The following is a 27,655-nucleotide window of genomic DNA, read 5'->3' on the forward strand; positions in this document are numbered from 1 at the left end:
GTAACTTGTGAAATGTTAGATCTTAGCAATGAAATAAGTGTTAGCAAGGCAAAGGAATAATTTCCACCATCATTTCCATCGCAGAATTTGAGTTGTTGTGGTAATGACACTGTTTTACAGATAACAGACTTCTTTTGGGATATATAAATTAAATGAGCTAGTGAGAGTGTGAACACTGTTTTCAGATCACAATGCCAAAATGGCATTAGCTACACAAAAAAATACAAATTTCAGTAATTCTGAAATGACATGAATTTACCGTGTAATGAGGAAATTGATGCTGTTCACCACATTATTATACAGTAAGAACATCTAACTTTCTAGCAGGGTGAAAGAACAGTTTAAAGCACTTAAAGTGAAAACTTGTCAAGTTAACATCAAGGTTAATTAAATCTCCAGGCTAAAAAATCGACTAATTTATTAAACAATTAAATGAATCAAGTTAATTAGCTTAGGTTTAGGGCATTTATGTTGGGCTTATACACATTTATCTCTACTACATACACTTCTTTCTAATATACTGCTCTCAAGATGCTCAGCTGACATGATCTTCAACAACATAACAAGACTGACCTCAAGGAGATCGCCTTTTATTGTCAACTTGCTTTTGGCTTGCTTTTTTTTTTTTTTTTTTTTAGTAAAAATATTTTGATGGTTATTGGTTACCTTTGGTTTGTTATTTCCGTGAAAAGGTGAAACTTGACCATAGCAATCAGAAAAATCTTGCAACCACAGAGCAACATTCTTAAAAACCAACAACAAGCACTGATTAGTGACAATGGACAGATGCCACTCATATGTTGTTCAGATAATCTAGTTTTAAGCTGGTATTGTATTGTAATGACCACTGAGTTGATACACACCGACTCGTAACACACAGACACACTGACACACACACACACACGTCTGTTTAGCCCATCACGGTTATATAAAAGAGGCCCAGAGAGAGACAGATAAAGTATTACGTGTATTACTTCTCTTTGTGTCATAAACACACAGTACACACGTTTACATGAATGAGAACATACCATACTGTAGGAATAAACTACTGTTTTTACAGTCATTTCTAATTACAACAGACCTAATTCACACCTTAACCCTACCCTAAAAAAAAACGCTCTGCATATTTAGAAGTGGGTAAAAAAGACAATAAGATATCGGCAGCAAAAACAATTTACAAAAGTGATTTTATATCCATAGAAAGCACATTAAATATAAGTAGAATATCTACTTTTCAGGTTTCAAATAAGTTTTTGGAGAATAAAATGTCAAAATTTGGTTACACACAAATATTATGTAAACAATAACTTTTATTTTGGATGCGATTAATTATATTTCTTTAAAATATATATATATATATATATATATATATATATATATATATATATATATATATATATATATATATATATATTTCATAAAGAAAAACTACTCACACATATAGTTATCTTCAGTTATATAAACACACACCACACACTGCAAAGAAGGTTCTTGTGTTACGAGATCAGCAAAACATCCAAGACCGCAAACACTAAAAATAACCCCACGCTGGAGGATTACACATCCGATCGGCACACATCGCATCCTCACCTGCTATTGAACACTGATTCTAGACCAGCTTATGCCACTGAAATCCTCTAATAGAGTCCTCGAAACCGTTTTCATATCAGTGTGTCGAAGGCACGTCATCATTGCCTGGGATCATCTTAAAGAGCCATGCAATTTGTGATTTCCTGTGCGATAAAATGCTAAGCATCTCATGGAGTTTATTAACACTTTGCTAAATAATTATGTTGATGTTCCACAGAACAAAGACAGTTAATTCCCATAGGCCTTGGAGTTTTAATTGGGTTGGGTGCTGTAAATAAGGACTCCTAGTGCTATCAGTGTCACTATCAATTTTTAATTACGCAAAAGGATTAATGCAAGACGCAAAAACATCTTTAGATGAATCCCACGAATCCTCAAATCCATCTCACATTCAAGAGATTCAAGATCCAAGATTTTATTTCGTCACATACATAATTATATATAGCATATATAACCAGCAGTGAAATATGAGTGGGTTGGGTGCTGTTGTGTTTCCCAAAGGAGCATCTGAGAATATGATTCAAGTGTCTATGTGGCTCTAAATTAGATTCATAAACAAGAAATCAGATGTCGGGCCTCCCATTTCAAGGTGTGCATTGATCCTTCAATTGTGTCTGACAGTCATGAGTCATGACACCCACACATGACAGAAACGCTCCTCGCTCACATGACTGAGGGATGCATCTCTCCACCTGCTGCGTCTGTGTGTGTTTGTTTGTATATGTGTACTAAAAAAAACAAAAGGAAGTGTGTCATCAGTCTGCTCTGACTGCACTTCCTGGTCTGCAGAGGGAAAATCTCGCCACATTCTTCTCACAGAGCTAATATAGTTGACTTTAGTTACTACTAGACAGCAGCATCAGAGGCATACCATGCATGCATAGCAGGTATATTAATTAGAGCCCAACCAATATATAATTTTGTCTATATTATCGGCCGATATGAGCCTGTAGCCGATATATCGGTATCTGCAAATATGCCGCCGATATGAATCTTTTATTTTTTTAATGAACATAATGCAGATAAAATGTTTGAAATGGTGCAATAACATAGCTCCATTGTTTGCTACTGGCTACCTGGAAGAAACGCTTTATAGTTTAAATTAAAGTGAAACTCTGAATGGCCATATCTCCATAACGGCAGGGCAAAACTGCATCAAGTTCAGGGGATCCATTCAGCTCAAGTAACCCTCTTGAATACAATAGTAGTGTATGTCTAGAGGTCGTCTTTTGAATGAAACCACCCCCCCATCGATAACCCCCTGTGTTCTGGAGTAACGGGTGATTAAATTTGAGGTCTAGCGCAGACCGATCTAGCAAAACCGGGGGCCTATCGACACAAGGAGGGTGGCGTTAGAGAGGGCTCCTCAAGCTGAAGGGATCCCCAGAATTTGGCAGCGATCTGCCGGTGCATTCGCGAGATAATGACACCAGTCAACACTTTCACTAAAGTAAGGAGGTCTCTTGTTCAGGCAGCAGCATTCAAGCATTGTCTTATTCGATCGTAAGTGCCCTGCAAAGTGGACCTCACATGAAATTCTGTCATGATTCCAGTTCCAAGGGAACATACATGTTACATTCAAAGGGCATTAAAATGCACGAGACGTGAATTTAAATTGTATTTATTTACAGAGATAAATTATTTTACACTTTTCTAGTAAGTTTCATCTGTGTGTGAAGACAAACGAGTGCAAATCCGTGTATGAATGTTTCGAAGTGAAATAAACTTCAACGGAATAAAGTTGAATGAAACTGAATTTAATTAAAGATAAATAAACTTCAGCTTTACTGTTCAGTGCACTGATGTTTGGATGTTTTGACTCATTTTGGATAATAAAGTTTGTTAAATTGATAAATGCCCTGCCTCCATATCATATCTCTGTCACTTCATTATAAGTGTTTGATCACCACATTTGAGTTTATGTATAAACTGAATTCTTTATATAGTACAGGCCAAATGTATACAACCCGTAAAGGTCCTGTAATGACACGTGACATCAGGATGTGACGTGTAATGTGTAATGAGTTGAAAACGCTAGGCACGTTAACTTTCACTTAAACTGGTGAACGATCACAGCTTCAGCATGGAGAGTGAGGAACTACGTGATCCCTACTTCATTACAGTTTGCACATATTCTTTCGTCGTTAACATTGATCTGCCTTCAAAACACCTGGTGAAAACGTGCATCATCACTACGACATGGCATTTTTTCTTGCTTTTGTTCACACAGAGCTCGTTTCAGGACTGAACCCAGTAATGTTACTACGAGATCCCCAACCCGGGATAAGTCCCGGAATCAATCCCAGCACGTGTTTGTGTTCACACAGAAGGCGATCCGGCAATTTTCTGGGTCCAACGTGCAGTGGAAAAGGGGCTTTAATATGCACGCATGCACTTTATGTAGTCTGTGTTAAACATTTACAATTCTATTTTATATTTTTTATGTCTTCTTAAGTCTTCTTAGTTCTTATTCAACATTTGCTTAAACTATTTCATATAATTTAATTATGTCCAGTTTATTTCTTTGCAGTCCTGTGTTCTGTTTTTGTTTTGTTTTTTTGGTCTATGTAGCACCTTGGTCCTGGAGAATTGTTTATATGCCCTTATTTGTATAGTTGTATTTTATATTTAATCAGCATCTGTATTTGTATGATCTACTGTCAGTGTTATCTGTATGCACCAAGGGTCTACGAGTAGCGCAATTTAAATTATCTGTATATATGTACTGTACATGTGGAAGAATTGACAATAAAGCAGACTTGACTTGAAATTTACACACGTAAGCGAATTTTAAACAATTCCAGACAGAAAAGTTCTCTAGGCGCACAAGCGTCTCATACAGCGAATGAACACAGAACTGAATCCTCTTCTGAATCCTCTGAACAGACACATACACACAAAATTATGATAAAATACCCACATCGACAATCATTCAAGTAAATGCACTCAGTGATGTCTCAAGTGAATGAAAACATGCCTTCGAGTCATGTCCATGCAAAGTTATTTCCAATCATTCAACTCCTGCCATAACTATGAAAAACCATGTAACTTTCAAACAGTGTAGACTATGAGGAAGGGATGTAAAATGTAACCAAGTTAGGTTTACTTTGAAGAAATCTGGATATAAATTACATATTTACTCATGTGTAGTGGTCAACTGATATGTGTTTTTTGACAGCCAATGCCAATGCCGATATCTTGGAAAGCAGGGGGCCGATAGTGCTGGGCAAGGATTAAAATTTTTTTATTGTGACTCGTAACCTTTGGGTTACGAGTCCAACTCTTTAACCAATACGCCACAACTTCCCCGCTGTGATGGTACGTCTTCAGTAGGGCTGTCACTTTTGTGAAAAAATCTTTTTCGATTTTTAAGACATAAGTGTTCATTGAATCGATTGTAAAATCGATTTTCCATGTAAAAAAAAAAGACGTTTCCTTTTTCAACGTCAAATAATGGACGAACGTAAAGAGAGCGCTGGAAACACACAAGTCAGCACTATTTCTTATTTATTGGCATGAAGTTTCATGCAGAATAACAAACAGTAACAGGAGTACAAATATATGCAGAGGGGACGGCTTCCATAACTAAAGAAAAACATCACTGCAGGCTTCAACCCGGCTGCATTTATGATTTAGGCAATTAAAAAATCTCCAAGATTATTTTATATAATGATTCAATCCATTTTAAACAACTGGTCAAAAATGAAACTTTAAATGGACTTAACCGACACTTAGGCTAGGCGGCACTAGGCAAGGCAGGCATAATGAAATGTGCAAAAAGGCTATACCCATTACAAACTATTGGACAGGAAACGTTAAACAAGTTGATCAACATTTTCGGGGTCCAGAGCAGAGTGTTTTTTATTCACTATATGTCCAGCTGTTGAGAAGACGCGCTCCGACCACGCTGATGTCCCAGGGACACTCAGGTACAGCTGCGCAAGGTGGGGGTATTTCTGCCAATTTTCCACCACAAAAGCCGGTCGCTCTCAGCTTGCAATGGTATTTTTCATAACTCAGAATCTCCTGTAACTAGATGCGCGAATGAGTTGGATTCGCGTCTACCGCACCGCGAGACCTCCAGAAGTGCGTATACGCGTCTTTACGTTGACTTAACATTGAAATCATTTGCGGCAGATGCTCTATTTGCGTTTGGTGTGAACACAGCATAAGAGGTCGCTTTTGACGTCACTGGGTCTTTTGTTGGCATTTTCTGTCTAGCTTTCGCAAGGCATACTGCACTTTCGGAATTCTTTATTTTCTTTTTCTGCTTGTTTGTGAGTTTTGTTACATCTATATTTTTGAATTGTTGAATTATTTTAAAATTAATAGTGTACATATTTGGATAAAATCGATTCCCTATTTTCATTTTCGAAACTTTTTTTGGTTGGTCCGATCGATTGTGCAATCAGTTTTCGAACTAGAAGTGACAGCCCTAGTCTTCAGGGATGCTCATATGTTCACCTATGTTTTATAAACAAGAAGTCAACTTAGCCATGTTAGACCACAAATAATCAAGACAAAGAATGTAGGACAGGCAAATCATGTGGTCTCGCAAATCTTGTCGCTTTGCTTCTGAAATGCTCCTGGTGTGAGTGGGCACAGTGTGGTGGATGGAACAAAACCTCGCTGGAGCCATGCGCTGCAGATAAGTGCAGTGTATATAAGGGGTTGCACCATGTCTACAAGTCTGTTGCAAATCATTGGAGTTTTCTGTCAGTAAGTCATAGATAGAACGAGGCAGCAGATTACTTCATCGCGATGCACTGCATCAAGTGTAAACAGCATCACTGATTATAATGGGTTCTATGGGATTTAGTCGCATCGCACCTAGGCCTGTCTAATCGTGATTATTTGATCTAATAACGCTTGTTTCAGTTCATAGCCTTTATCATCTGAAGACATACCATATCTTAATGTGAAGGACAAAATTATATCTACATTATTAAATTTAAGTTTACAGAAATTGGTTTACAGATATTTCTTCTGCTGCAGCTTTCAGTCATTCTCTGCTCAGCATTTAAACAGCACGTCGCATTTAGTTATAACAGTCAACACAATAAAACTCTCTCTCCTAGATTATATATTCATCAATACTTGATGTGTAGATAAAGGTCTTTAAAGGGATTCACATCAAATGAAATCTCACTGGAGTTGCTCTCTCATTTCTCTTTTCTTTGTACCGTGTGGAGTGCAGCGCACTGTGACTTACGTTGCTTCAAGCACATCATTCTGCACCCTGGATGTGCATAAGCACTGCGACTCCATGTAGCTTCAAGTGCACAATTCTGCATAAGACCTTTGTGCAGTTCTGTTTAAAGTGTTTCACATTATCAAAGTTTTGCACACAGAAAGATTATTAGAAGCCTTTTTTTATTTATATTCTATATAAATTCATTTATAATTTAGATTTCTCATAATGATCTTATTTTCATGAATGCATTTTGTAAGAATACAGAATAAACATGTTTAAATTGAATAGCCTAATGTGTATATTTTTATTCAAATTTAGTTTTTCTCTGTAATGAGGAAGGAGTATTTAGTGCATTGTGTTTAACAAAGGGTTTAAAAAAGAATGACCATTAGTTCTGCAAAGACAGTATTGTTATTCTGTAGAGGTGTATAAAAAAATATTGGCCGACTTTTAGAATTTAAAATTAAAATTTGACACTGCCAAATAATAACTCAAAAAAGATTAAAAGACAACATAATTATTTACTGAACACTTAAATTAAATCACAATTATATAAATGGAAGCCATAAAAACCAAGACAATTAATCGGCATAATCGCCAATAACTGTGACTATTTTTAGACAATTAATCGTCAGCCAAATTTCATAATTGTGACAGCCCTAGTAGCACCACTCATGTCCACTAATCTCCAAATGCTCAAATTTCAAACTAGTACTTATCAACCTCCCACCCATTCTGTAACCAGTGACTTAAACAAACAAAATTATAAACAGAATTATAAATGCAACATTTTAGTTTTTGCTCCAATTTTTCACATTATATAGTGCAGGTTTGGAACGATGGCAGTGTTTTTATTTTGGGTGAAAGCTTCCATACCACTTTATAATAGATGCACTTCAGTGCAAAGCAAAGATAGACATATATCTGTGGATATCTGGATGCCCACCCAAAATTTTCAGGAAACTGAAGAGGGCAAAAGTACGATCAACCAGCCAGATGCATGATGAAAACAGGATCTGAAAGACAGAAAAATGCAAGGATGGACGTCCAATCACAGGACAATTCAGAGAGAGGACAGAGTGCCACATGAGCACATTCTCTCTGTACCACTCCAGACAAAGATCACTCTGGCGAGGCCTCCTTGACTGCAAACAGCATTTAATCTTGACTACTGTCAATTTTATGGAAATATTCACTCCCATATCTCCTGCTGTAACTCGAAGTCACCTACACAAAAGGGCAGTTAAGTATCGCCAATTAAAGCGGGAGTTTATGGATGGAGAATGTCATCTGGGCCCCAGTCCAAAGAGCCCGCGCTACTCCAAGCCAAGAGCCATTCGACTGGTAATAAACTCTTTGTTACAACCAAGTCTTTCAACCAAGTTTATGCGGCACTAAAAGCCTTACATTTATGAGTTATGAAGTGAGTAAAACGGAAGTAAAGCACGATTGTTTTGACATCATCACCTCCCCCTCCAAATCCAAAGTAAACTCTTCCTCCCATCTTTCACTCTCTCCAACAAGCACCTGGAAAAACAGATCAGTGGGTCATAAGGGAGGGGCGGCAGTGCAGGAAACGAACCTCCATTTCCTCTCATGACAGACCCTTTGACAGCCAGACAACAGAGTATGTGACTGCCCGCACACGTTTATGAAACCCATGCAAGGGTCTTCCCCAAACAAACCATAATCTAAAGGAGTTGAGTGACCGCACGTCTACTGCATGGCTTTGTGTCCGTCTCCGACAGAGACGTTTTGTATTCGTCTCACTCACCGGTTGAACACACACACACACACACACACAGGAGACCTTCTTTAAAAGCAGTCTCTCAAGACCACAAAGAGGCATGGATGTGTGTGCCAAGGCTAGTACTCCATGGACATCAGCACAACTCAGAGAAACACTTGTATTGTAGTGAGAAAGCATTCAGCAGTATTTTTTTTTTTTTTTATGCAAAATGAACATAAAAAAATTATATATATATATATATATATATATATATATATATATATATATATATATATATATATATATATAAATATATATTTTTAAATACACATTTAATATACAATTATTACAATTAATAATTATAATAAATATAATAAATTACGTAATTAATAATTAAAAGAATATACAATTATTAAATACAAATCTAGACACTAGTATTTATTTATTATACATTTTTCATATTTACATAATTAGTAACCCTAACACATCAAACCCTACAAAAATCACATGCATTGTAAATAAATTAATAATTTTAAGAAATTAAATTAAAAATACATAAATATAAATAATAAATACAAAAGATATTATATAAATAAAATATATATATTACAATGCTTTGCCTTATATAAGACCTTAAACAAAGAACTGTAAACACCATCTGCAGAGGTGTATCTCACACACACCGAACACACGCTAACAAAAGGTGATGACATCAGTACAAACCCTGTATTCTGGCCACCTTTTACTCTGTCCAATTCATCATTCAGCAGTTCCAAGTCTCCTAAAAACAAATGCTTTAGTCTTTTGATTGTGGCATTGACTGAACTCCAGTGGTGCACAGAAGCCGTCAGCCTGATAAGATTAACTGAGGAGTCTAGTGGAAAAAACAACACCAGTGGACCAATCAAACCAATAAGAAGCTTTGAGCTTTTATCTCCTTTTCAGTGCCTGTGTGAGGGGAGTGGGATAGAGAGAACATCGCACACACGATCTTCAGCTTGGATGTGTGAAAAGCCGAGCGACATCCAGGATTTCCTTCAACAGATCTGACGGCCGGCAAAACAGCAGAAGCAGAAGTTTTCATAGACAAAACATCGGGATCATGTTCATAAATGCTACTTGTTACCACATTTTGAATGTGTAAATGTTATGATTATGGAAAGAACAGGAAAGAACTCGCTCTCCACACTTTTCTCAGCAAGTAGTGATGGCCGGTATGATGGTATATATCATTACCGCGGCATAAATTGTCAACTGTAACAGATTATTTTAATCCATGTATACCGCGACATGTAAATAAGTGGACATGGTTAACGCACACGCCCCTCTCTTCATTAAAAGCTCCAGGGGAAGGGTTGCCAGTTATCACAAAAAGACCAAAACAAGCACCTTTTAAAATGGCAAAACTGTACCTAAGCACAAATTTAAACAATGTAACGTATTAATAATATCCTACAAGATGAAAAGGGAGTAAATGTAATTATGAATAGAAAAGTTCAATACAAAATATTTAGTTATTTTAAACTGATAGAAGTAAAACAATAACATGAGATTTAAAAATGATTTAGAAAAACATTACCTAAAGTTTAACTGCACCTACAAGTTGCATTTAATCAGTTAATATAAAAGTTGGGTGTGTTTTTATGAAATAAAGAATTTAGAAAATAAAAGGAAAACCATTCTGAATAACGTCGACATCTATAAATAACTATACCGTGGCAAATATTGTTACCGTGAAATAAAATTAGTCTGTGAAACTGAATTTTGGTCATACCGCCCAACCTTATCAGCGAGTATCTCTCTAAAGCATCAGTCCATTTGCCTGGAGATGGGAATGATTTGCATGAAAGCCTCAGAAGCATCGACATACATAGAAAGCTCATTTCCACTGCAGTTTTCTTTCGACTTACTAATTTAAATAATGATTTTATTCAAATAATTTCCACCATGAACAAAAACACCAACAACTACCACCATTAAAAAGCCATACACATTTAATATATGTATATAATGTGTATATCTCTTTGCAATTCTGTCCAACACCAATAAGCCAATATTAATTAGTAAATATTTACATATTACAGTTGGATAGAGATAAATGGCCAACATAAAAATTATATTCCACTTTGTTTAGACAAACTACCAGAATATTTCAATAAACAAATAAATATAAAACTACAAATTGATTGTTTTACATGCTACAAGCAAATGTATGCATTATATAGAGAGCAGAATAAAGGAATAATAATTTTGACATTTGCTAAATATAGTAAATAACATATGTTTCAGAAAAAGCCATCTTTGCAGTTTCATTTCAATAACGGCTCTTTTTGGACTGAGGAGGAAGTTTTGAGTGCTGAAAGCTACATAATACATCAAGCTAAATGAGATGAAGGAAAATTAGATTTCTCATTACTTGCCCCTTTGAGCATATTAACAGATGAATACAGACTCAACCTCAAACACACACACACACACACACACACACACACACAAACACAGACTTGGCTGCCATGCCAAGGACAACAACCAGAATCCGCTTACAGTGTGTGAAGTGTGTGTGTGGCAGACAGGTGCAGGCAGATGGCAAACACACACACACATCTCGTGAGACATCTGGAACATGTCTGCAAAATTTACCAGCTGATCAATCCCTGCGACTCTATGAGCCAGAAACCCAGACACAACAGTTAAAGGACACTAATTCTCAGATCGGTGTTTCATCCTGAAGGCTTCATCACTGCTTCGAACCTACGTCTCCCAGATGACCACCACAGAGCTATGTATTTGGAGCATTATTAAGCACAATTAAGCAAAATCATGTGCAGTGTTTCATTTCTATTATTCGACATTTCTGATATCTTGTAGTGATAACAAGCTTCCACAAACTGTTGCGCTTGGTTGCCAGATGTTAGGAGTTTAAATCACCCACAGCTTTTCTCTTAAATGGACATATATTCTTCCCATATATGATTTATTAGTGGTGAATTTGCAAATCTATGCTGCCAGAAATAAATCCAAGTCTGTGGGCGACACTGCAATGTCTGTTTTAAAGAAATAGTTTACCCAAAAATGAAAAATGTTGCCATTTACTCCCACCTATTCAGTTCCGAACTTGTATGAGTTTCTGTCACACACACACACACACAAAAAAAGTAGATATTTTAAAGAAAGGTGCTGTTAGCCATGGAAGTCAATGGAAATACAATGGAAGTCAATGGCTACCAGCAACTGTTTACTCAACAACATTCTTCCAAATATATCTTACCAAAATAAACATTTGTGTTCAACACAACACAGAAATCCATACAGTTTGGAACAATGTGAGGGTGAGAACACATAAGGTTACGTTTTTGGGTTAACTATACCTTTAAACTTTAAACCTGGCAATCATGCATATTAGCGCTCTGTGATTAGCACTGATGGTCTGAGCACATAAACATCTAGGTTGAAGTTTATTGATCTCCACTGCCATACGCTGCTCAAATGAAAGTGTAATAAAGTCATTCCGTGTATCTCCATGAGGCCGTCTGTGCTACTCTCTATAATTGAAATTTCCAAACTCACTCCTGGACTGTAATAAATCCTATTAGCAATCTCAGCTGTTTTTTTGCAGATGTGGTCCCTGAATAAAGGCACTTATGCAACCTCTGTGAAACACTGCGAAGGTTTTTTTGTGTTGTTGTTGTTGATGATGTTGTTGTTTTTTGACCATAAATGTCATCAGAATTTGAAAAGTTAATATTAGGAACTTCACTGTTTCAGCTTTTGAGAAAAGCTTTTTAAGGTTTTAAGTTTTGATAATGTAGATAATGTGTTAATCTAGATGATAGACACAGGGTTCAGTGATTTCCACAATGCAATGTCACAGAATTTGAAAAAAATTTGGCTGGATAAATCAAAAGCTGGCCTGTCCAGAGTCCACTTAATCAAAACATGATATCAGAGATCTTTGAAATCGGTTTAATTTTTCCCCCAAATTCAGTGTTTTACGGTTTTAATATTCCTAGATTACATTTTTAATGGTTTGGTTTAATATTGATAATTAGAAAATGGCAACTGAAATAAATCAGAAAACTCTAAACTTATAAGCTCAAATGATCTCAATTTGTGCTTACATGTATAAGTAATATTTCAATTGAAATGTAAAAAAAAATCAAATGAGAAGTTTTAGAATTAATATTCATAATCATTTTTGATGATGGGTTTAACCATCATGAAGCTCTACGTAACTCTATAGTCCTAACATGATGTTTCCGTCTCATCTGGAGACCATCAGATAGGCATGACCTCTGTTTATGGGGGGCCCAGGACCTGAAAGAGACATGGGTTTGTGCATCCTCAACCGCAAATAAAGACCTGAGAGCTAGTTAAGAGCCCCAGTTTCACAGGAATCACACTGCGTGTGTGTTTCAGGGTAGGAGTGTTGACCTCTCCTCTCCCTGTGGGCCCCTGTTTGAAGGTGGAGAGACTCTCCAGATGTCAGATCTCCTTCCCACAGTCCGGTTTTCCCACCTCCACCCACACGGAACAGCTTCCACCAACCTTCTCCTCTCTTTTTACCCTCCTCCTACATGGTCCTCTACCTCATCTCTGCCTCTTTCCTGACCTCAATCCTCCAAAATGAGTTCCTCCATCTCTCATATCCTCTCTCTCTTGTGAGTCATGCAGTCATCCTCCAGATACAGGCATATGACGCAAATGTGTAATCGAGATTAGGATTAGCCTGTCCTGTCTGCACATGCGCATAAACACACAAAAACACGTGGACACACACACACACACACACCTAATGATGAGTGTAAACAGCGACTGCGAAAAACCCATGTGCCATAATTATATCTGCACAAAACACACACATCTGCAGCGTTTCATCTCACTTGAAGCAAAATACGGAAGTTTTTGGCACTGCGATGAAGATTTCATGAAAATATAAACAGCAGAATACGTCAGCCTGTGTGTGTGAGAGAGAAATAGAGATAAAAAGAATGACTAAGTGTGTTTGTGGTGTTTTTGGATCTCTCAAGGAAGAGGAGGATGTCTGGTGCTTCACCTCAAACACATACCAGCACTTCCTTCTTGCCCTTTAGAAAAGAGGTTATCAAAACCAATGGATTTAACCAAACTGAGAATTCACCCCAGCTCCTGCTTGTCTTAAACCACGCTGGAGAGACTCGTCCAAATACCTCAAGAAAACACTCCATGTGTTACATATTCACGTCATGGTCATATTTCAGTGTTTTTATGAGCAAGATGTAAATGAGTCCAGAGAAAGAAAAAAGAAATTGTTCAGCCAATCAATGGGTGCAGCCAAAGTCATGTGGTACAACTAACTTACAAAAACACTGGGATGAAAAATAAATAGGAAATATCATACAAAGAATCCTCATATGAAATCAATTAATAATGCATTTTATCAATAAAATATTTCAACATTTATTTTGAAATTAGTGACTGATGTCTACACTCTGTATATTTGGTAAGTTTTACTCTATTGATACTCCAATTACATTTTTAGTCATTAATTTGAATATTTCTTGAAAACGATTTAAAACTTCTTCAAAAACATATATAAGGATCACGAAAACCAAGTGCGTATTTCTAAGAACTTAACATATAGATTTCAAACCAGATTTGTTTAAAAAAAAAAGATCATTATCTTTATCTTCAAGACTCTTTGTCATTGGCCCATCTAGACTTGATTAGTAATCAACCATCGAGAAAACATGCAGAACACCCTAGCAACCACTCGGAAAACCTTAGCAACTGCAAAGTAATGCCTCGCCAACCAGCCACAAAACCCTTATTTTGTGGCGGCTTATGCAAGGGGTTATACTTCCAAAACAGCACAATATTTGCATATTTTAATTTTTCAATTTGCATTTCTGTCTGCTTCCATGCCAAGTTTCCATTATAAGCATATTTCCTGCAACACAATGAAATTCGTTTCTGTGGTAATCGACTACAAGCTACAAACACTGTTCATAGACATTAAGCTGAAAACAACTCAGGAAATACATCAAATGTATTCATACCCTCTTCTGTTTTGAAATGTGTATAAATTTAGAAGCTTTTGAGAATCATGTCTCTATTGTTTCACTGACATATATTGATGTATCTCCGAGCAACAGCTTGTAAATGCCATTCTAAATTTTCTCCAAGTGGGCCATAAAAAGCTCTTGTTTATCTCAGACAGGTAATGAATAGAAAGCGGACGGTTATTCCGTCATTGCACTTCCTGTCTTCTGTGTTTAGAGTCACCAAGGTGGCTCTGTTTTGACTGCCCCACTGCGCACAGAGAACAATGCGAGCATGTGATTGTAAAACATGTGGCCCCGGAAAGCTGAGAGTCATGTGTGAACCTGATACAGCAGCACTGCAGTGACACCACATTGATAATAGTCTTTGAAGTGAGAATGAGAGGAACTGTTGTTCAGTTCATTAAGGGGCGACTACAGGGGTGACTGAGCGTGATACTGTCCTGATGGGAACGGGTCTATTCAGAGCCACAGAAACCAGATATTCACAGCTTTGAATCTTGAAAATAATGTGCTGAGAAGGGCAACAACAATGACTTTGAAAGGTTTGACTGAATTCCCATGGGAGCTGGAGAACAGAATGGCTGATACTGGTATAATAGTGGGAATTCAAGATATGAAACAAAAACAAAAAAAGACGTTAAGAGTAATGGTCTAAAGTGCTCAGTTTCATTCGATCATACTGCTGGAAAAAATGAGTCAATTCAAGTGCTTTCATTAGGGGACACGGTACACTAACTTTTAAAAGTTTGGGGTTGGTAAGATTTTTTTTAAGTCTCTTCTGCTCACCAAGGCAGCATTTATTGGATCAAAAGTAAAAACAATAATATTGTGAATTAGTTTTACAATTTAAAAGAACCATTTTCTATTATAAAATGTCATTCATTCCTGTGATCAAAGCTGAATTTCATTACTCCAGTCTTCAGTGTCAGATGATCCTTCAGAAATATAATGATATGCATGATTATGAATGTTGAAAATAGTGCTTTCTGCATTTTTTCATAATTCGTTAATGAACAAAGTCAAAGGAACCAGATTTGTGTAAAACAGGAACAGTGTAAGTACAGATGTCTTTACTTTCACTTTTAATTAATTTAATATGTCCATGATGAATAAAAGTATTAATTTCTTTAAAAAATAAAGATGACTATTAACAGTATTTTACATACTACTGTAGAACTAGTATCACATGCTACTCTAAACATAGCCTTTCCTTTCTTAAATAATAGAATGAATACAAAGAATAACATTAATAAAAATCAATCTGTTTAAAAAGGTGGTTATGATTTCAGCTTCATGGAAATGATCACCATTAATTCTAAAAATGCAAGGTTGTGGTCATCAGAGTCTTAAAGGCAGGCAATGTTTTAAAAATGATTCAGTAAATGTTCAGTGAGTCCTTTGAGCATTAGCGTTTCCCTCTGCGAGCCGGTCATTTCCCCATACGTGCAACCCATTATTGATCACATTGATCTTTACAGAACAATATATTACTCTCAAAAGCCTTTTACAAAAATTGCAGAGAAACAGAGTCCATGGAGCTCCAGGTCATAGACAGACACCATTCACAGTATTAAAGCACAAGGCCAAAAAAAAATTTTCAATCATATTTTCAAACCTATGCTACTAACATGAACTTGACCAAGTTTCCAAACAATATTCCAAAACATCTACTTTCCACAATGTGTCTATCCACAGATGAAGCTCCTGAGGACCAGAGGATGGACCATTTTATGGTGAATCTGGAGATTCTGGCTTGATTCTTGCATCCCTTTGTGATTTTGGCAGATTTGGGGATTTTCAGTTGCGCCATCCTTTACCTGAGAGAAAGTGAAAGGACGGGCCGCAGCAGGGATATTGGCCCACCTCATGTATTAAACGGGGGGCAGCTGGGAAAAAGCTGTGAGGAAACGAGCAAGTGTGGATTGTAGGGTTGTGCCAATAGACGATAATATCGTGTATCGATGATAGTCAGAGATATTGACGTAAGCAGATTTCTCTGTCGATAGTCAAGACAATATTAAGCTCATTCTCCTATTAATGTATTCAATTATAATAATAATAACTATTTTTATTAGGCGGCCTATTATAATTCGGCTATCAAACTGCCCAGCTATTTCACTTCAGCACTGCATTTCACACATGCGCGCGCAAAAGAGGATTAGAGCCTGTGGTCGCTAAAGAAGTTGAAACGCTTTGACTCGGATAACGGATCGATAACAAGGAGTTGGTCTCCCACACATTTAATGGCTGGTAAACGACAACACGCTCTTCTCATACATGAGAGATTAACTCTTTCTCGGTGTTACGAATAAAGTAAAGACAAAATAATAACATCCATAGAGGTTCTCACGTAGTCCTTCTCTTAAAGACTGATCACTTAACTTGTAACGCACACTATGTGGTGACGTAGAAGGACTATGTGAGAATCACTATGGATGATAAGTTCCCTCTGCCGCCTTGTTATATGAACTTACCTTTTTTTAATTCTTTATATTTAAAGTGTTTGTTTAAGCCCAAATTTAGTGTTAAACTGAAATCTACTATTCATTTTCACCGTTGACTGATTTTGCAGAACATTTAGACTGTTAACTTCCATACGGAAGATTTGTCACAGGACACATGATATGACAGCAGCGTATGACTATACATGAACTATCTGTTTTAAATACAGTATATTTAATGTTAGTTTATCAGCATGTTTGAAAGTATATTTTTTTGATTATTGGTGATTCCATAGGCTCTCTCGCGCGCACCTGCACGGTTTAAAACAACAAATAGTTATGATATGACAAGAACAAAGAGTCTCTCTCTTGCTCCACCCATGCACAATATTATCGTGTATCGTCGATCTCACGGGTTGACGATATGACGATTTGAAAAATGGCCACATCGCCCAACACTAGCGGATTGCCAAGGTTCCCAGAACAGACTAGCCAGTCATACCATTGCCAGGATATTCCATGTCCAGAACCAAAGAAAAGGTGCAGACAATCATATAGGGGCTTTATTGTGCAACAATGGATTCTAGTTCCTCAACACATAAACATGATGTCACTGGGCAGCCAGAGATTGTAATTGAAAAGCTTGAGGTATAGTACCTATAGTCACTTTGTTAGATTGCTTAAGCTCCATAACTCAAGTAGTGCCTGTGGACGTCTGCCACTCCCCTGTGCTCAAGCTGGCACCAAAGCAAATGCATACACATGCAAATCCATCATGTTTAAAAAAATAAATGCGTGCAAACACACACAAAATATCCAAACCACTGTGCTGACTATTACAAAAACACCTATATTCCACGTAAACTTACACATTATCTATAACAAAGAAGCTGTTCAAAAACCCAGTGAGTGGATTTGCTTAAGCAATATAATAAAATAAAAAGGAATCAGAGAGAGATTTGAAACACTAGCTGCGTTTCCATTACAAATTTGCACAAAACCTTTGCGATATTCTATAAATGTCGATAAAAAAACTATTGTGTAACGGCGGCGTTTCCGTTAACCAATGTAATGTGAATAAAACATTTTTTTTCCTCTCGCAAGTGATGATGGGTAAGATTTTGGTAGATTTACATAAAATTGCAACCACTCCACCAGCCATTATTTTTAATTGCAGTTTTGCTAAATATTTTTTTTAAATGGCCAGAAAAAACACCTCATGTTTGTAAAAACGTTTTTGCAATATATGGGCGTTTTGGAGAAATTGATGTGTTTCCATTAGGCGTATTTTCATTTCGCAATTTAAAATTTGCACAATTGGATAATGGAAATGGACCTACTGTTCGTCAGTGCTGTCTCATGCTTGACATGCTTGAGTTGTCTAACTTGACAACTGATTCCAATGGTTCCAATTTTTTTCGGAAAGATGTTTCAGCAGTTTTCATTCCAGACAAATTAAATATTTTACTACTCCTTCTAAGGAATAATCTATGGAAGCCCATTTCTGCCATTGAATAAAATATATAAAAAAAAGGTAACTGTGACTTTTTATCTTACAATTCTGACTTCTTTACTCACAACTGTGTGGGAAAAAAGTCAGAATTACGAGATTTAAACTTGCAATGCTCAGGGAAAAAAGTCAGAATTGTGAGATAAAAAGTCAATTACCTTTTTTATTTTTTATTCAGTAACCAAAACGGGCTTCCATAATCTGTGTCAAAATATCAAGTCATTCATTTTGCAACATGCTAACATCAATCTCTATTAGAATCAATGTCAAGCTGCACTTCACTTGAATTGCACAGTTTGCAAATTAATGATTTTCACCATTTGAAAAAAAAAAATGCGCTAAAAACACTTCCCCAAAATATGTGTTTTATAGTAAAACAAGTTTGGAATGAAATGATGGTGAGTACATGTCAATTTAAATTTTATGGATGAACTTTCCCTTTAAAATTTCACCTAGGTAGGTGGCTTGCTAGGTTTTGTACCAAAGTTGGAGGACTTAATTAGCACAGAGCCCATTTCACCCACTTGCTTAATAATCTGATGAGCCTCTAAAGCATCTACAACATGCCCAATTAATGGTTCACAAAGACATTGAGCTCTGATTCCAAAACTCATCTGAACTACAACTCCCAGAGAGCCATTCAGAGATACGAAAGGCCTGCAGGATGGGATTACCCCCATTACAGAGATCTAAGAAGGGCTTTGCACACAAAATAGTCATGCACTGGACAGTCAAGAACGCTGAGGGGAACAGCAATAAAAAGCAGTAATGCTCTGATGAGTAAACTAAAGAAAGGCAGGGGCATTATGAATGTTATGAAAACTGTGTGCATATACCTGCATATACCTGAGGAGAACAGGTGAACAGTTACTCAGCATCTTCATCAATTAAATCATGTAAAAACATAACGTTATATTCTTTTAAATCTTTGTGTAATAATGTTTCACATGCTACTTTAATACTAAGAAGCATATGTGTGTGTATTAAGCAATAGTGTGCAATATGCTAATAATCCAGTCCAAACTCACACTCACAGATGTGTGTTATGTTTTAAAAGAATGACTTTGGCACATTGGTTCCGTCTTTCCTCTCTCTCTCTCAATACCCATTTCAAGGTCAGACGACCTTAAGATCACAGCTGGTAGAGTCACTGAGTGTGTGTGTGTGAGATTGAGAGCATATTGTGTGGTAAAAATAAGTATATTCAGGGAAGTAGCAGACAGATCTTAATCATGCAAAGAGGCCATTTATAAAAGGTCACTTCTAAAGTATTTGTATTCATCAGTTCAGTACCTTTAAATAAAATGATGATGCTCTACTGCGTTAACAGTAATATGGTAATCCACCTCTGAACACATGAGATTCATCTGTTCCTGTTGGCCCCAAGCATGAATTAAACAAGCAGTGGCCCTCAGTAACCCCAGAACCCTGTTGTGTTTGCCGGGACAGACAGAAGTCCACGGCCCAGCGTGACCCAGCCTCGGTGGGAGCAAGTCCCTGGGGTGAGGACGCTATATGCCATCTAACGCATTTTGTAAGCAAATGTGTGTTTCCTCGAGGGGTACACACACCTCCAAACAAACAGTCACATGCAGTTCTCAATCAGGTCTGTCACCATGACACAAGAGAAAAGTGATATCCATGGATTATCGTCAGTGATGAATGAAACACCACTCACACAGAAGTCAATGTGGCAAAATTGCCTTATGCAAAATTCCTGGTCCAACTGAAATGACTCCACCCACAAAATTTCACGGAGCAATGGTAAATGTGACTTTTGACCGTTTATAATTACATTTAATCATTTGTAAAACTTACAAAGAATACTACATTAAGGGCCAGATTTACTTGCAGCTTGTGCCAGCACAAATCGTCTTTTGGAATTAAAATAGTACTGTCATGATTTACTAAAGATGTGCAGTGAAGAATTAGCACTGAAAAGGTGTGGACGGTTATTTTTGCACCTGACCATATGCATTTGTAGGAGTTTCCCTTTCAGACGCAAAATTATAGGAGGAGAGTATTTAAATGAATCACGCAACACGATTTACTAACATTTACGCTCACTAAATTACTGGTATTTGCGCCATTATTTAAAGCTCAAAAAAGCATGCCTTGAAGATGCTAATTTGATCTATTGTCGGTAGATTGCTCTGGTTCTTATGGAAAAGATCTGGCTGCGTCTGTGGTCTTTTCATTTGCGCATTTCAGTAAATCACCGGCAAACATCTGCACTCCATTAGCGCCTTTTTGAAAGTGCGCTCTCAAGCTATATTGCTTTTCCTTTTTAAATGTGGCCCTAAAATTTATATTTTACAATATATTTTAGTATATATAGAAAAAACTATTATTTTAGAATTTTTTTTTCACAATATAACTATATTTGATCAAATATTGGTGAGCACAAGAGATGTAAAAAAAAATTTTTTTTTTTTTTTTTTTTTGGCAAATTTATGGGATTTCTATTATTTTATTTTATTTATTTATTTTTTCATAGCAAACTGGGTTAAAAATCTAAGTTTGACTGCTTAAAAACAGCACATCTCTCTTCATCAAGCTGTACAATTTTAACTACAATACAAGTCTGCAGTGTGGAAGTTACACACCAATATTTAATGAGCAATGATGGTTGCCTTAGAAGCTGCCTTTTTTTGCTTCCACTAATAAGGAGGCAAAACCAATTTCACCAGAGACCCCAGGACCTATTTAAGCTTCTTACGGCTTAAGATACCTAATCACCAGCTGGTCCCTTAGACCCGTTAAACAACTTTTTTTGTTATCGTTTACAAGCTGTGCAATGTCCAGAAGGTCCTGTGAACAAAGCAGACAAGCCCTCACTGGGTGCTCCAATCCCTGGGTGAACTGAGCCTTGTGTGATCGTCCCGGCCCTGGTTCTGTTACAGCAGTAACTGAAGGACCGGTGCAAAGGGTCCAAAACCAGAGGTCTATTGACTTAATTGTCCCACAACCCCCCAATTCACAGGAGAAAAGCAGGACTATAGGAGGGGGGGGTGGCTGGAGAGGGCAGCAGGGGGTCAGTTAGATTTCAAAGGCCAGGGTACGAGCTCGGCCTGAATGCGGTCCAGCATCTGAGGGAGGGGGCTGTGCTCTGCGGCCTCCGTGTTGCAGCGTGGCCCTTGGACAGTCCGGCAGGGAGCCAAGAGAGTCCAGCGGAGCGTGAAGGAGGAATAATAGACCATGTATGTGTACTTCACATTCATAAAGGATAAACCTTATTGAAGTTTTCTGAACCTTTGCTGAAATTTGAATAAGAGCAAAAAGAGCTTCTGTCAGCAAAAAGTTCAGAAATACTAAATGCAAAAAACCATGAAGTCCTCTAGGTTAATTAATTTGCAACTATGATAAGATTAAACACGACCAAAGAGGAAACGCTGGAAACACTTATGTCATGCTCACTTGATCCCAATTAAAGTAAAAGTACATTACAAGTACACGCATAAATCCATCAGCCTTGCATAAACACATTTCAAGAAATCAATCTTTCTTAAAGGGCCAGTTCAAAATGAAATTTACCCAATAATTTACTCGCCCTAAGACCATCCTAGGTGTTAGGGCTTTATTTAGTGTAGAGCACTTTTTATGATGAATAGATGCACTTTCTTGAGCTATACAAACACTGCTATTATAAAGCTAGGAAGAGCCTGGATATTTTATAGAACTCAGATTGCATAAATCTAGAAAAAAGAAAGTCCTATCCACTTTGGATGGCTTGAGAATGAGTAAACCATGGGGTAATTTCTCCTGTGCATATAAATACAGATAGAAAAGCACAGCGAGAACATTCTGCAAAGCATCTTTCAATTGAATTCCATGAAAAAGCACAATAATTTTTCTTTTGTAGTGAACTATCCTTTGAATAATGTCCTGTTTATGCTTAGTAAAGAACATCTTATGTGTTCACAACACCCTGAAGTCACACTGCAGTGGCTTTACTCTATGAACCAATGACATTGCTTTCTGTGAGAGACCGTGACATGCAGCCATTTATTTGTGCCCTAAAAACACACAAAGTCACTTATCACACACACAAATAATTAATAAATGCCTCTCTTTGTATTCTTCCACTGAGAGTTAATGTTGATTTTGCTATACAGCCTTTTGACACTGAAAGAGAAAAAGACACTTCCTGTTTTCTCTTGCCCTCTCACTCTCTTTCTCTCCCCGCCTCCCTCCCAGCCTCTTCCCCTTTTCATCTAAAACACAACAAGCCTTTTCTTTCGTCAATGTCTACCAGAACAGCATCTAGACGTTATCAATTGATGCTCTCGTGTCAGTGAGTCAGTGTCGGTGGGTCTGGAAGGTTTTTAAAGGGAAGCCCTGAGGCAAACTGACTACTGGCTGCATCTAATAGCACGTCTTCCTGTCTGCGAGAAACTGAGACTAATGTCACAAGTAGGTCACAGAAACATACCTCTGACCCCCTCAGCTATCACTTCCTGTGTGGTGCGATTAACTCAACGCATTCAACTACACACAATCTACTGTCTTGAAGGGCGAACGATTTCCTGTGGAAACAGCAGGAAGGATAGTCATAGTGAGATTTTCACAACGTAGCATGCAATCGGGGTCTTCAATGTAAGCGACTGACTTGCAGTGAGGTGAATGTGATGACATGGTCTGTTCATAAAAAACGCTGGCTAGCGCGTATTGTGGTTGTGAGGTTTAAACTCACGGGACTCCGCCCTATCTGCCACCCAGGGCCTAAATATTGCATCAACAGGAAGTAAAGAAACTGAGATCGACAGAAAAAGGCACGCCTCGTGGCAGTTGAGGAAGTACTTCTATTAGTAAACATCAAGAAAGGACCAAAGAAGATACTTCGCCATGCATTTATGCAGCAAAACATGGTTTAGGCCGTCTTCTGCATTTATGTGTCTAAATTAAATCAAAATATTCAACTAAATAACCCAAAATCTTCTCCATAAACTATTTTCCACTCTTTTTTTTGGAGAATATGAGCTGAACGCAGACAACGTACGCTCTTCTGTGTCAGCCGCACTGCACTGATGCACTGTTTGTATTTTTAATCAAAGTGTAAATACATGCAGAAACCTACCCTTGTTGTGCGGCTGACACAGTATAGCGTACGCAGTTTGCGTTTAGCTCATATCCCAGACAGCAAGCAGTTTCGGCCCAGATCCGTCCTGAATGAAATCCATACGAGCCAGATGTGGGCCGGATCTGGGCCGAAACTGCTTGCTTTATCCAAAATGGCTCTACTTGGCGACTTGATTTTAACAGATTTTAATTTTATCTTCATTATGCACGCTGTCATTTGTGATCACCTCTACCATGTAACTCTTGGGGATGCCAAGGATCTCAAAGACCCAGAACGCTTTACCCTGAAGTCTTGGAGGATGCTATTCTCATAAACAAAGCAATTACGAGTCTAGTGTCCAGGAGCCTCCACTATTAACATGATCCCCCCACAAACCCATGCATTCTCAGCCAGACCCTTGAGAAAAGATCAAGTCATGTCAGTAGGAAGCAGACTGGACACATAAACAGATCCTGCATTTCTCAAAACTGTCAGCACTTATCTGGCAACCATTAAGTTTGAGCTCAGTTCAAAGAGAAAGGAGACTAAAAACAGCTAGTGATGTTAGATCGTTCCTAAAAATATAAAATCATAAGACGTTTTATCTTGAGACCCTGAAGGGATTCCTAGGAGATACAGACAGCCTGCCGCCACAGTATGGACAACCATCTTTTATCAGGCAAGAAAATCATCAGCAGAACAAATTTTCGCTTGGTGTCTAATTATACCAGAGCTGTTGAGTCAACACTCCTGGAGAACGTCTCACTTGTCTACACCAGAAGGGTGGAGGCAAGGAAAGATGGCCTCCAGATGACATACACCCATGGGGAAATACACACACACACACACACACGATACAGATGCAAACTCCCACCCACAGAGGGACAAACATAATCAATCTCTCAACTACAGGCTTTGATAGCGATTAAGAGGAAATGAGGTAGAAAAAGGGTCAACTCGTGAGAAGTGAAGCTGAGCTTCCTACGTTGAGATCCCATATTCACACTGTGGCAAGGATGATCTCTCAATAATGATGGGGAAGTAGTTTATTTCCCAAACAACAGCAATGACGTGACTTACTGTAAATGCAGAACAAAACCATTCACAAGACTGTAAATTAGGCTACTGGTTTGGGATTTCATCAAGAAAGAATTTCTGAATTATGAAGATCCATCATCTTATCTTGTGTGTTGTTAAAGTGGGCATCAAGGAAGATACTAACTGACTGATGTTCTCAATTTCTCATTGTCCCAGCCCAATCACATCCTGCCTGCCCTTATCTAATGGCTCTACAGGGAAATTCCAGAAAAGAACTGCCAATGATGAAATAAAATGGCACTTTGAGGATTTCATTGCTTCCTAGTTTTGACTTTATATGTCAAGTTTGATGAGTTTGCCACTCCTCGAGAGGATTGCATGATAGACACTGCAAAAGCAACCATCATTGGTCAATACTTTGACACCTCTTCAAACACCTAAAAAAAATGACAATGAGACGCAAGCACAGCTAGATTACATTACACGACTTCAGCCCAGATCTGGGGAGGGTCAAAATCAGTCTGTGGATTTTGACTAGTTGGTGTTGACAAATTTCACAGAAAAATTGCTTATGATTAGAGCAGACTCCAGAGTTTTACCCTCAAGACTATAATTTCATCTAGTTGGAGGATATTAAGGAATGTCTGCATCCAAATCCGCTTGGCTTTTTTTTTTTTTTTTTTTTTTTTACACATTTTGCATGATGTACAAGAGTAGCAACATATTTTTCTTTGGTATTGTGATTTACAAATGAAAAAAAAAAAAATAAATGTATGGCAAGTACTGGATTCAGTTCACTGGTTGTTGACTGAACGGAGGCAGATCTTTTAATAAATACATCTTTTTAATAATTCCTAATTCCTAATTAGTTACAAGTTCCGAGCACAAAAATGGGCAAACAATGTTGTAATCACAAGTGGGAAACTTAGAGTTTCCCAAATGCACTTGAAGGCTGTCATTACACTGGATGATTGAGTTCTGATATTATGATTAAGAATAAAAGTTTACATTAAAAAAACTGAACATGCATCAATGAATAGTTCACAAAAAGATCAATAACATGCATTTTGAAAATTTTGGGGGTTTCTATTTCATGTCAAACTTTAATCTAGATTGTAATTTCTAGAAATTAAGTTCAACACATACGTTTCAAGGCAGTCAGCTACAATCTTAACCAGATCTGCTTTTCTAGAATGGCTTGAGTGTTAAGATTCTTCCCATGCATTAACATTAGTCTATCACCTCTGTAATAACATCTCTGGAGGTGGGTCACTAATTTTGCCATTTTCAAGCTGGCTTTTCTCAGAAGCTGCCAATTATCATTGATAATGGACACTGGGTCATTTTATCGCTCCGCATCGCTGTCAGTGTGAACATCCCTTTATGTTGAGAATGTCCAATACTAACAGTGACACTTGCCTGACCAAGCAGCACAGATGTTTGAGCAATATCAGTCCGGTCCTCCCTTGCAAGCACTGGATATGGATCCAGTTGAAGTATAGCTTTAAATAACAGTCCGCCTTTGTGATGCTCAGCAGAACACGTGGGTCCTCTTCATTCATTGATGTAATGCCCCCTTTCACATCTGCAGGTGCGACCCTGAGTGAGTAGCCTCCACAGTAAAGCACGTTCTCTATGCAAACTGTGCATTAGAAATCAACCATGCATCAACACAAAAGATCCACTTTAACCTTGCATTACTGCAACACGGTTCCATGTGGCCCTTTAAAACACCATACAACGCGTGCACACGAGCTCGCCGCAGGGCTTACAGCATGGAAACGGAGCTACGGGAATATAACACACCCAGACAGTTGACTTGATCTCGATCTTCTTCCATCAGACTGATCGTAAGAGGATCCAGACAATGCTTAGACCACCGCCTCCAGGCATGCTGCAGCCCGATGCCGCTCACCGCTCGAGACTGCTGACACGCGCTTCATTTACGAGCTCACCGCTAGTGAATAAAGACATTAATGTGATTGGCAATTCTGATGATCACTGCAGAAGAATGCGACTCGATCTGATACTGATCTACAGCGATATTTATTAATGTGGGGTTTTAACAAAGGAAATAAGGACACCGGGAGGGAGAGCGCGCGCGTCGTTGTGTCATTATTATCACCTTGCAGACATTCCTGCATCATCTGGCGTCCTTCAGCAGTTATGCAAAACTAAGAAAGCAAATAAACCCACCTTGCTGCATACTTGTATAAACTGCACTACATTTAGGGATCCTAAATATAACTTCTGTCTCGATTTGCATTATTCATGTCATTATGCGTGCATGTAACATGTATATGGCAGAACATGGGAACTAAAGTTATCGCGCACAGCTGTGTTTGACACTTGCAAGAGATTTTACTCTCCCCGGGTTGCAATACTGCGTCTCTGTGCATGTGCCCACCCCATCAACCGGGTCTTACCTAGCGCAGCACACACCCAGAGAACTGCAACAACCCTGTTTGTCCTCTAAACTCTTGTAAATAAACCGTGCATGATCAATAAAGCGCCTAAAACACAACGAAGAGTGTGCTGTACTACAAACAATGGGATATGATGGTTGCAGTCGGCAGATTTTGATAGTCGGGCTTACCTTAAAGAGACCTTGACACAGCAGTCGTTTTGTGTCGCCATGCTTCGTGCTGCCGTTTCACCTCGCCTGTCAAAATGAGAAGCGATGCCGCCAAGTTCTCGCAAAGTTTACGCACGAACTGAAAACAGTGTTGTGCGTTAACACGCGCGCCACCGATCCGGTCCGTCACTCAGCTTTACGCAGTAACACATCGCGGCTAACCTCTATAATACTGCTGAAAGCAGCACAGCATTGTATAAACTGAATGAAACATGACGGAGATTGGCATATTTTCTTCCTTCGAGTTTGTATCCTGTCATATATGCCAGAGGTGCGCGAGCGTGCATCCGAAACCACACACAGCGTCTGTGCGCACGCACGTTCAATGTGCAGCGCTCGCTGAGAACAGCGTGGGCGTGTCTACACGCAGATGATAGACACGCCTCACGACCACACAGAGCTGCTGTCCCCGCCCACA

General features: G+C 38.1%; 1 protein-coding gene across 1 annotated transcript in view; it reads right to left on the reverse strand.

Annotated features, from left to right (window-relative positions):
- LOC113055095 (kinesin-like protein KIF21B) overlaps nt 1-27,600 on the reverse strand; it is a 73,348-nt gene extending 45,748 nt beyond the window's left edge. Inside the window, 1 exon segment of the mRNA XM_026221070.1 lies at nt 27,199-27,600. Coding sequence (XP_026076855.1) covers nt 27,199-27,239 — 41 coding nt within the window. The 5' untranslated portion in view covers nt 27,240-27,600.
- Between the last annotated feature and the right edge of the window lie 55 nt (nt 27,601-27,655).

This window comes from Carassius auratus, chromosome 36 (genome assembly GCF_003368295.1).
Source record: "Carassius auratus strain Wakin chromosome 36, ASM336829v1, whole genome shotgun sequence".
Lineage (NCBI taxonomy): Eukaryota > Metazoa > Chordata > Actinopteri > Cypriniformes > Cyprinidae > Carassius > Carassius auratus.